This window comes from Salvelinus fontinalis, chromosome 41 (genome assembly GCF_029448725.1).
Source record: "Salvelinus fontinalis isolate EN_2023a chromosome 41, ASM2944872v1, whole genome shotgun sequence".
In the NCBI taxonomy this organism is placed as follows: domain Eukaryota; kingdom Metazoa; phylum Chordata; class Actinopteri; order Salmoniformes; family Salmonidae; genus Salvelinus; species Salvelinus fontinalis.
The window spans coordinates 13,768,739-13,780,190 of record NC_074705.1 but is presented as its reverse complement, the minus strand read 5'-3'; the positions used below and the strand labels follow the sequence as shown (position 1 = coordinate 13,780,190).

At 45.9% G+C, this 11,452-nt stretch overlaps 1 protein-coding gene and 1 non-coding gene across 2 annotated transcripts in view; one reads left to right on the top strand and one right to left on the bottom strand.

Annotated features, from left to right (window-relative positions):
• Positions 1–1,588: 1,588 nt before the first annotated feature.
• The window catches only part of LOC129840525 (protein TANC1-like), a 56,687-nt gene continuing 46,823 nt past the window's right edge, over positions 1,589–11,452 (bottom strand). The window contains exons 20-28 of the mRNA XM_055908448.1: positions 8,361–8,494; positions 8,119–8,242; positions 7,251–7,426; positions 6,901–7,033; positions 6,770–6,799; positions 6,597–6,688; positions 6,291–6,437; positions 4,108–4,208; positions 1,589–3,990 (exon numbers count right to left, since the gene is read on the bottom strand). Coding sequence (XP_055764423.1) covers positions 2,514–3,990; positions 4,108–4,208; positions 6,291–6,437; positions 6,597–6,688; positions 6,770–6,799; positions 6,901–7,033; positions 7,251–7,426; positions 8,119–8,242; positions 8,361–8,494 — 2,414 coding nt within the window. The 3' untranslated portion in view covers positions 1,589–2,513. The remainder of the gene's footprint in view (positions 3,991–4,107; positions 4,209–6,290; positions 6,438–6,596; positions 6,689–6,769; positions 6,800–6,900; positions 7,034–7,250; positions 7,427–8,118; positions 8,243–8,360; positions 8,495–11,452) is intronic.
• Positions 10,474–10,546, top strand: trnat-ugu (transfer RNA threonine (anticodon UGU)). Its single transcript has one exon. It is a non-coding gene; the product is annotated as a tRNA-Thr (tRNA).

The following is an 11,452-nucleotide window of genomic DNA, read 5'->3' as shown; positions in this document are numbered from 1 at the left end:
ATCAGTGTTGCTTCCTAAGTGGACAGTTTGATTTCACAGAAGTGTGATTGACTTGGAGTTACATTGTGTTGTTTAAGTGTTCCCTTTATTTTTTTGAGCAGTGTATATATTCTCAAACTCATGCATGTTGACCGTGTTTAACTCTGCTAATTACTCTACTCTGCTGCTTTAGCTCCAAAACCATTTCATTGATGATGAATGTGCAGTGCATTCGGAAAGTATTCAGACCCCTTGACTTTTTCCACATTTTGTTATTTCATCAATTATTTAATCAATTATTTAATCAAGTATTCAGACCTTTTACTTTTGTTGACGTACCTTTGGCAGCAATTACAGTCTCGAGTCTTCTTGGGTATGAAACTACAAGCTTTGCACTCCTGTATTTGTGGAGTTTCTGCCATTCTTCTCTGCAGATCCTCTTTGCCCCAGTCTGAGGTCCTGAGCGCTCTGGAGCAAGATTTCATCAATAATCTCTCTGTACTTTGCTCCGTTCAACTCTCCCTCGATCCTGACTAGTCTCCCAGTTCCTGCCGCTGAAAAACATCCCACAGCATGATGCTGCCACCACCATGCGTCACAGTAGGGATGGTGCCAGGTTTCCTATAGATGTGACACTTGGCATTTAAGCCAAAGAGTTCAGTCTTGGTTTCATCAGACCAACGAATCTTGTTTCTCATGGTCTGAGTCTTTAGGTGCCTTTTGGCAAACTCCAAGTGGGCTGTCATGTGCCTTTTACTGAACTGGCTTCCGTCCACACACTCTACCATAAAGTCCTGATAGGTGGAATGCTGCAGAGATGGTTGTCCTTCTGGAAGGTTATGCAATCTCCACAGAGGAACTCTGGAGCTCTGTCAGAGTGACCATTAGGTTCTTGGTCACCTCCCTGACCAAGGCCCTTCTTTCGATTGCTTCGTTTGGCCTTGAGGCCGGCTTTAGGAAGAGTCTTGGTGGTTTCAAACTTCCAAACATTTAAGAATGATGGAGGCCACTATGTTCTTGGCGACCTTCAATGCTGCAGAAATGTTTTGGTACCCTTCTCCAGATCTGTGCCTCCTTCAACCTCATGGTTTGGTTTTTGCTCTGACATGCACTGTCAACTGTGGGACCTTATATAGACAGGTGTGTGCCTTTCCAAATCATGTCCAATCAATTTACCACAGGTGGACTTCAATCAAGTTGAAAAACATCTCAAGGATCAATGGAAACAGGATGCACGTGATCTCAATTTCGAGTCTAATAGCAAAGGGTATGAATACTTGTGTAAATGAATTGTTTCAGCTTATTTGTAATGAATTTGCAAACAAAAATAAAAAAAACAATTGTCACTTTGCCATTATGGGTATTGTGTGTAGATTTATTTATTTTTAATCGTAAATCAATTTTAGAATAAGGCTGTAATGTAACAATGTGGAAAAAGTTAAGGGGTCTGATTACTTTCCGAATGCACTGTAGGCATTTTGAAGGGATACTGGTGTCAACAACAGAAGTGTTCAATCTATGGCTGACGTTATATAACAGGGATAGCAGATGTCGGTACACACACAATTTTCACACATGGGTGTTTGACATGAGTGGAAGGAAGATGTCATTTTAGTTTTCCAAAGAGATTTTAATTCCCCATGATTATGGTAGTAGTGCTTGAGCATAGTCTGTATAATGTGTCGCATAGCTCACAAATCAAAGATGGCAACAATGTTCATGTAGAATATCTGTATCATCTCACCAATAATACCCTTACAAGCTATTCTGTACCTTACTGTAAACTGTTAATGTTGTGCGCACATAAACGAAATAAATCCATCAACTTTTCAATTATTTCTCTAGCTGTGCAAAAATAACTATATAAAATATATTGTTCTTACAACTGACCAAGCCATCGGCACAGTAAATAAATTAACATAGACCGCAACAACAAGCAGTTACAACAATGTCCGTAGGATTATATGTACACTTAATTAAATATGATTATTTATAAAATGTACAAAGGTATAGAACCCTCCATGCATTGTGAAACACTTTGCATCGAGGGCTCTGTTATACTGACAAAGGCTATCACCACTTATATAATCTATAAATAGAACACATACAAATCTAATGTATAAATATCCCTATTCAATATGCGTGCCAATCGTTTAATCAAATGGCTTCTCGTCCATTAGTATCGAAACCCTTTAGTGTTGTTCTTTACAAACTACATCATAGTTACGTTGCTATAATGGCCCATAGTAGGATGCTGTGCTACTGTTCAGCTATTGGGCTGGTACTATATGGTGTTTCCCAGGTCTGATTATGTGCACTCTGGAGTTGCTCTAGGCATGCTTACGCAAAAAGCACAAAAGCCTCAAATACTGCTTAAGTCTAAACGCAGTGCATCACATACACTGTCACTTTACAAGAGTCAGATTAAGAAAGAAACTTTGAAACCCTTCCCTTGCCACCGTTTCTCTGGAATACAGAGAAAGTTGTTATGGCGTCTGCACCTGTGTTTGTGCTTGACTGAATGTATGGTCAGTTCAGACGTTGGATTCTATAAAGGAGCGTTTAGGTTTGATGGGTAGGATGGCTGGGTTATCTCTGGTGAGCCCTGCCTGCCGGTGGTTCCCGTCTGGGAACTGGGAGGAGTGATGTAGGCCTGTAGCTGGACCTGGTCTTGACTCCCTGTGGTAGAACCTGTCTCCAAACTCCCTGGCCAGGGCCTTGGCCTGAGCCTGTTGGGCCAGGTGCTGGGCCTGAGCCTGGGCCCCGTTGAGCCCCTGGAGGGGAGCCTGGCTTTGCAGTGGCTCAGCGTAAGAGGACCTCCGCTTGAACTCATTATTCAATCCCTGGATGTTGTCTGTAGGGGCCATGCTGTGTCTCTGGTTCTCTAGACCTTCAGGGGAAAGTGGCTGGGAGTGAGGCTGACCTTGCCAGCCCAGTCCAGGTGGGGGCTGCCCCTGGACACGCACTGCCTTGTCCTTCACCCCCATGAATGGCCGAGGCTTGAGCTCGGGTTTAGCCGGTTTGGGGCGAGGCACGTCGGGCCCCTGAGGAGCCTGGGTCCTGCTGCTGTCTGACAGGGTCCCGCTGGAGGCTAGGCTACTGCTAGAGCTGGAGGCCTTCATACTGCCCGTCTGACCACCGGAACGCAGACCGGGGCCAGCCGACCCCCCAAAACCCTCCCTCCTTCCCTCCTTACCAACCCCAGGGGTGAGGGACCCAGCCTGCCCGTCCAGCGTGGTGCCGGGGTGGGCTGAGAGCCTGTCTGTTCCCCTAGCCAAGCTGGAGGAGTGGCCCTGGAAGGGCTGGACAGATGAGGAGGAGGAGGAGAGGTGGTGGTGGTTGACAGGGGTGAGCCCCGGGTGGTGGTCTGTGGAAGAGGAGGGCAGAGGGCTGATGTCGATGCCCAGGCCAGGGCTGGGTCTCAGGGAGGTGGAGATGTGTCTGCCTGGCAGGGGGCTGGAGGGGCCACACAGAGACATAGGCCTGCCCCCTGGTCTGCCCCCTACCTGCAAGGAGTTACAGTGCTGCTGCTTGGTCTTCATGCTTTGGTTCTGTCTAGGACCCTGTAGGACAGAGCCCTGCTTGTCCAGAGACAGGTTGGTCTGTGTGGACCCGTCCAGAGGGGAACCAGGCCTGGGGTCCAGGGGAGCTAAGCCCACTCCGCCTGGTACTGGTGGGAGAGCCCTGTTGGGTCCATAGGGGTTCTTGGGCCTGTTGGGTCCATAGGGGTTCTGTGAGGGCTCTTCCTCTCCCCCTATCTCTTCATAATCATCATCTAGTTCATCCTGGCTCTGTGTATCACAACTCTTCTCTGTGTCCTGACTTCTCTCTGTGAGGTCGTCGGGAGTCTGGCTGTGTGCTGCTTGTTGGCCTTGTGGTGTGTTGGGGGACTGCTGCTGCTGTTGTTGTTGACACTCGTCCTCCACACGCGTCAGCAGACGGCGGATCTCACGGTTGGTGGGGCAGAGCCGAGACGCCTCGTGGAGGTCGGCTAGCGCCGCTGCATACTGCCTGGATGGACACATAAGGCGAACATAGTGAGAGGTGAGTGTGTCTTGTCCTTAGACAAAACTGTACTCGTCCATTCTAGTCCTCCCTTGTTATCAGTGTGAACTGGCCTGTACTAACCTGCTGCTCCTCTTGGCTCGTGCTCTGGTGTAGAACGCCTCATAAGACTTGGGTTTCAGTTCAAGGGCTTTGGTAGCAAACTCCTCCGCTATACCAAAATCCTGTCGGGAAAAAGAGGACAGAAACTCAACAGTTCATTATGAATGTTTACTGTTAAATTCAGTCCACCCTGAATTTCTCAAGGAGAAGCCAAAACCAACGCCTTGAGGTCATTAGCCAGGGTAATGTGTTTGTGAGCGTTAATGAGTGCAGTGTGAATCCAGTGGTAGTCCACACAGCTCCACACTTTGCAATTACTGTAAGTGACTGGAATGAGGAATTCAGCGTTGTTTAACTGGAGAATTATTCATCTGTGTGCAGCTCAGAGTAGAGCAGCTTTCTCTCCCAGTGTCTTAAAGGATTCTCCAGATGGGTGCTCATAGCTTCTCTCCAAACCGTAAAAAAAACCCTCCTTCAATCAGATGTCGGAAATGAAAACTATTGACTCTTAAAGATACAATGCAGTCGTTTTTTTATCTCAATATGAAATAATTTCTGGGTAACAATTAAGTACTTTACTCTCATGGTTTTCATAAACATAAAAAAACTAAAACTAAAATAGCTTCTTAGCAAAGAAACATTTCTCAAGCAATTTGTTGAGGTAATCTGAAGAGATTTCACCCTATGCTTCCTGAAGCACCTCCCACAAGTTGGATTGGCTTGATGGGCACTTCTTACTCAATAGGGTAGTCAAAACCAAACACAGCGTGGTACGAGATCTTCAGTTTCTTTGCCAATTTCTTGCATGGAATAGCCTTAATTTCTCAGAACAAGAATAGACTGACGAGTTTCAGAAGAAAGTTCTTTGTTTCTGGCCATTTTGAGCCTGAAATCAAACCCACAAATGCTGATGCTCCAGATACTCAACTAGTCTAAAGAAGGCCAGTTTTATTGCTTCTTTAATCAGACAAACAGTTTACAGCTGTGCTAACATAATTGCAAAAGTGTTTTCTAATAATCTATTATCCTTTTCAAATGATAAACTTGGATTAGCTAACACAACATGCCATTGGAACATCAGATGGTTGCTGATAATGGGCCTCTGTACGCCTATGTAGATATTCCATAAAAAAACAGCCGTTTCCAGCTACAATAGTAATTTACAACATTAACAATGTCTACACTCTATTTCTGATCAATTTGATGTTATTTAAATGGACAAAAAAATAGCTTTTCTTTCAAAAACAAAGAAATTACTAAGTGAACCCAAACTTTTGAACGGTAGAGTATATAAAACTCAAGAAAATCATGTTTTTGACTGAGCTGGGCCTTTAATGGTAATTTCATAAGCACCTCTAGTGGCCCTGGTGTGTGTGTGCATGCGTGTACAATATGTCTGTGTGTGTACAATGTGTGTGTACATGCCTGCGTACACAGTGTATCCATCCATCTCTTTGTATGCCTAGAGAGCATGCGGTTGGCTTGTTTTTAAACGAGTTTCCCTGCTCCCCTCATTCCTCTCAGGTGAATATTTAATGAAGCAAACCACAGTGTGATTCCGTCCTTGAGATGGAGGTGGGCATTACACCACAGCCTTGAAATCCACAGCTCTGAGTAACTGTTCAATGTTTAATAACAGTTTTTATGGCCTCTCTACTCCCACTCCCCTCCTGTTCTATTCACCTGCAGCATGATGAAATATGGATGATATGTGTGCCCAGCCAGCTCTCTCTTCCCCCTGACCCAATATCTACCAGCAACAACGGAGGGAGGAACCCTTCTTTCCGTGTGGGTTTGTGTGCGCACGTGTTTGTGCACGCGCGTCCACCTTGCATGTGTGTGTGAGTGAGCGATTCCTCCAGTATGTGGGAGAGCATGACCGTATCGCATCATAGCATCTTTCCATTATTCATTTGCCGGAGGATGCCATTTTACCACCACCACTCTAGTATAACAGTCTTATTATATTGTCTGGTCAAACAAGTGTGTGTTAGATCACACCCTCCAGGCTGCTGAGATGAAGATCTATCCATTATACCTACTGCTATACTATTAACATGAAATGACATTTCATTCAGTGTTAAATTCTATAAAATAGCAAATGGAGTAGTGTGTAGCTATATCAGACGATGCAATACCTGCAATTTTATTACGTGTTCAATTATATTAGCAACTGATGTGCTATGTGTGTGTGTGTGTCTCACATTAGTTTTCCTGCGGCAGCGTGACATGTTGAGGTACAAGGAGACACGGAGCTCTTTCAGGCCCTTCAGGTCGTCTCCGAAGCCGTCTCGGGGGAACTTCCTCAGAGCGTACTGATACCTCTGGGCTGCCTCCTTCATCCTCCCCTTCTGGAGAGAGAGAGAGAGAGAGGAGAGGGAGAGAAAATACAGACATTGATTTGGAGAAGAGGGCTAGCAGATTTTCTAATTGGACACACTTTCAGGACGGACGGACGGACGGACGGACGGACGGACAGAGATCAGGTTTTCCTTTGGTTGTTAACCCACCTTATACAGCAGGTTGCCCTCCTCCATGAGTTTCTGTAGGAGAATGAGAAGGACGTCTGGTTTGGATGTGGCCATCGCCCACGTAGCATGACCTGGTCAAGAGAACACAGGTTAAACACACACACACACACACACACACACAGAATGCTGTAAAATGTATCTAAAGAAAGTACCTGATCGATCATAAGGGGATGTTCTGTAGCCTTTTAGCAGGTAGAAAGGAGTGAAGAGAAAGAGGGGTGAAATACATGATGTTGATAGCAACTTCCTCAAGACACTGACCAATCAGGTCAACTCAACTCACCCAGCTTGGCCCCTTTCTTCAGTAGGGTCACCACTACAGCAGCGTTTCTACAGCCCACAGCCCTCTCCAGAGGCCTCACCCCACTGTGGTCCACATGCTCCACCACCGCACCCTTCTCCACCAGGTACTGAACCTGTGGTTGTAGAGGACACCACAAAACAAACAGCATTTTAAAAGGATTCAAACAAGGCCAAAGGTGCTGGAGGGAATTGGGCAAATTCAGTACTGTGTTTTTAAAAATCTATAATCTAGGACAGTTTAAGACAATCTAGGCCAGTTGCAGCGAAAATCAGAATTATGTCTGTGGATCAATTTGTTTCTCCAGTTTGCAGTATTAGAAGGAACCCCACCATCTCTGCATCACCGTTGAACGCTGCCAGGTGGAGAGGGGTACGTCCGTTCCTGTCAGGGTGATCTATCTCTGCCCCCTTCTCCACCAGGCGCTCCACCACGCCCTTCTGACCCTTCAGACACGCCCAGCTCAGAGCGGTCTGACCCTCCTTGTCCACGGAGGCTAAAGACGCGCCTGGAACCAGATCAGAAATAACATGCTCACTCCACTGCAACTCAGTCTGACATATACTCAGTTTATTAGGTACACCCATCTAGTACTGGGTCGGACTCTCAGCGGCCAGGAAAACATTCCCCACACCATTACACCACCGCCACCAGGCAGGATGGGGGTCATGGACTCATGCTGCTTATGGCAAATCCTGATTCTTCCATCAGCATGACGCAACAGGAACCGGGATTCCTTAGACCAGGTAAAGTTTTTCCACCCCTCAATTGTCCAGTGTTGGTGATCGTGCGCCCACTGGAACCGCTTCTTCTTGTTTTTAGCTGATAGGAGTGGAACCCGGGTGTGGCCGTCTGTTGCTATGGCCCATCCGTGACAAGGACAGACGAGTTGTGCGTTCCGAGGTGCCATTCTGCTAGTCACTAGTTTTGACCATTTTAACGTTCAAACGAACAGTAACTGAATGCCCCGATGCCTGTCTGCCTGCTTTATATAGCAAGCCAGGGCCACGTGACTCACTGTCTATAGGAGCGAACCATTTTTGTGAACGGGGTGGTGTACCTAATAAACTGGCCACTCAGTCTATACTGTATATCTCAGAGCTACAAAATGAAAAAAGTATCTAAAATAGCACTTTATCCCCCTTAGTGCACTGAGAATTGACATGTACCATGATGTGACCCTGACCCTGGACCTCTCACCCTTTGTCAGCAGGAAGTCAGCAGTGCTGAGGTGGCCCTCGCTGGCTGCCACCATCAGCAGACTGCGGCCCTGCTTATCGATGGTGTTAATGTCCACACCGCTCTGCAGCAACAGCTCTGCTACCTGAGAGAGGGGGGGAAGAGAGACAGAGAGTGAGAGCATGAGTGAAAGGACAGCCATTAGTGCTTTAAAGCAGGAAAATTAGAAGTGTAACAGAAAGATTCATCAGAATGATTCTCACCTGGGGGTGTCCATGCCTGATGCAGCTGAAGAGTGGGACCACCCCCCTTTGGTTGGGCTGCTCCGCCCCTGCACCCCTCTCCAGCAGGAAAACACACGTCTCTGTCCTGCCCCGGCCTGCAGCCGCAGTCAGAGCTGAGAGAGAGAGAGAGAGAGAGACCCCCAGAACAGTGATCAACTACCTACTTCACCACTGTGCTCGGAATGAAAGTAATCTTTGTTTTTGTGTTATTGATTGTTTTGAGACAGTGAATAATGAGAGTATAATATTGGCGCCACACATGCAATGTGAGCTACAGTACTGAACAGAAAACGTCACACCCCTGAGTATGACTTTCAAAGACTATTTTTAGACTGGCCACACTTCAGTGGGCCCATATCTCCCTGTGCTCTCTAGCGAGGCAAGCTCTTAGCTGAAGCTGTCACAAGTCTTACAGCTGGCCTGGCAGAGAGAGAGATTTGATGGGTATTGGCCACAGCTTGCCCAACCAGCCATCTAGTCCTGGGTATGGAGCATCCATCCATACAGTATATACCTCCCAAAAGGCACCCTATTCCCTAATTAGTGCACTACCTTTGACCGAAGCCCATAGTGCTCTAGGTCAAAAGTAGTGCACTATATAGGGAATAGGGTCCCATTTGGGACACAAGCAGACAGCGCAGACCAGGGAAGCTGAGATCAGACAGGTACTAATGCGGTCACAGGAAGGCCAAGAAGATCCTCAGCCACCTGAGCCAAGGCCTGTTCGACCCGCTACCATCTAGAAGGCAGAGAAAGCACAGGTGCATCAAAGCTGGGACTGAGAGACTGATAAACAGATTCTATCTCCAGGCCATCAGACTGTTAAACAGTCACCACTACCCTGCCCTGAACCTTAGTGACTGTTACTAGCTGTCTAGCACCCATTATTCTACCCTGCACCTTAGAGACTGTTACTAGCCGGCTAGCACCCATTACTCTACCCTGCACCTTAGAGACTGCTGCCCTATGTACATGGAGTTATTGAAAACTGGTCACTTTAATAATGTTTAAATACTGTTTTACCCACTTTATATGTATATACTGTATTCTAGTCATGGCTCATTCTGTATAACTACTGCTGTACACACCTTTTCTATTCATATACTGGCCATACAGTCTATACACACCATCATGTACATATATATTTATAATCTGGACTCTGACATTGCTCGTCCTGATATGTCTTAATTCCTTTATTTGGATTTGTTGGATTTGTGTATATTGTTTTGTATTGTAGGTATTACTGCACTGTTGGAGCTAGAAACACGAGCATTTTACTGTGTGTTTAATATGTGTTCGATATGTGTAACCAATGCCATTTTCTTTTCTTTGATGCAGCCTCCTGTTTCACCTTGGCTGGGATGATGAAATACTCCCAGGAGAGGTGACATCACCCATCTTGCTCTGGAAGCCAGTGGGGAGGGAATGACGACATGAATGACATCTATGGGAGCATGTAGGGTACACCCTCCCCATCTGTCCCACCGATGGTTCCACATGAGCACATACGCAATTACAAATCACCTCACTCATTTCTTTTCCTTTATCTCATTTCCCTTCACGCCAGAGCAAAAAGTTGAGATAACAAAATACTTTCATAATAAATAAAAAATATTGTGGCTATGATTGATACATTTAGGAATACTTTGTCTTGTGACTCAACACTTCTCAATCTAAGATAAGGCAGACGTGCACCACTGACTCATAAATCAATACGCAATTGCGGATTCATGCCTGAACAGCTGTGCTTCTGTTGTCAATGTCAAATATCTGAGGGGAGTTTGAAGAAACGTGGAGGAGTCAGTAAGTCATAGGAGAGCTGTCAGTCAGAGTCAGTTGCTTTTACCAGACAAAGAGTACGTGGCTTTCAGGTTAAATCCCTGACATGAGGCCTCGTGCCGACAGCCTAGCTCAGCTGGTTTGGCCAGACTGCTCCAACCAACAGCTGTGCGGTAGAGTCAGTGACGTCACATTAGGTGTGGCCAGAGCCATCTATTTAGAAATATGTCTCTGGGTGTGGTCCTCTGTCTGTTTATGAGTACGCTGGGTGTGATGTCTAAATATCCTGTTGCAGTGATGCATGAATAGGTAAGGCTCCATAGCTCAGTGGTTAGAGCACTGGTCTTGTAAACCAGGGGTCGCGAGTTCAATTCTCGCTGGGGCCTTGGTTGTGGAATCAAATTTTTTAATCCAAAAGGGAGGTTCTCATATTGAAAATACTATTTTTTAATAAAGGCCAATGAGTTGAATGGCTCCTACAGCTAGTTCACCAACAACAACAAAAACATGATCCGTTGATGCTGGCCAGTTCTATCAACTACTTCCCACAGCTATAAATACTACTTCTGACAACTCCCCCGTATGTCACTGACCTTGTGTGGACGACAGACACACAGCTGCTACAGCTACGATAGTTATGTATCTGTTCCATGTCATTTCCTTCACGTACAGTAAACCTTTGGCGTCTCACCCACAGAGGAGGTAGACACACAGACAGGCAGACAGACAGGCAGACAGACAGACAGACAGTAGCCTGCCCTCCAGGGAGAAAAACGTAATTATTCTCCACTAATGAGAAGCCACCAGGCACGGGAACACATTTGCATAGAGAGAGGACAATTTCACAGGCAGAAGTACTCAAGGACTTCTTTCACCGAATAGATTAGAAGAGCTGAAGTGAAAATCATTCGGCATATAGTGGAGTATCAAGATTCTCTACCATGGGAGGATTTGTCAATGTAAAACCAATATTAATGAAAATGAAACAATGCTCGACTGAATGGTAAGCCCAAACAGTAAAACAAACGAAGGCCATTCAATTGGTACTATTGTCTATTTTATCGCCCAGTCAGGTCTCTGTAATCAACATAAATACATGATTTCCTTCAATTTACCTCTAAATGGCCTATTTAGTATTCTATATTTGCATCAGCGAGGTTGTTTTCATTCAGGATTGGCTTACAAATGTTGGTACCAGCAGCCAGCAATTGTATGTATGCTTCCAATTGGCAGTGGTTGAGCGCTGTCTATCCCCCAGCCTATTTATTTACTAGCACATAAACACCTATGAT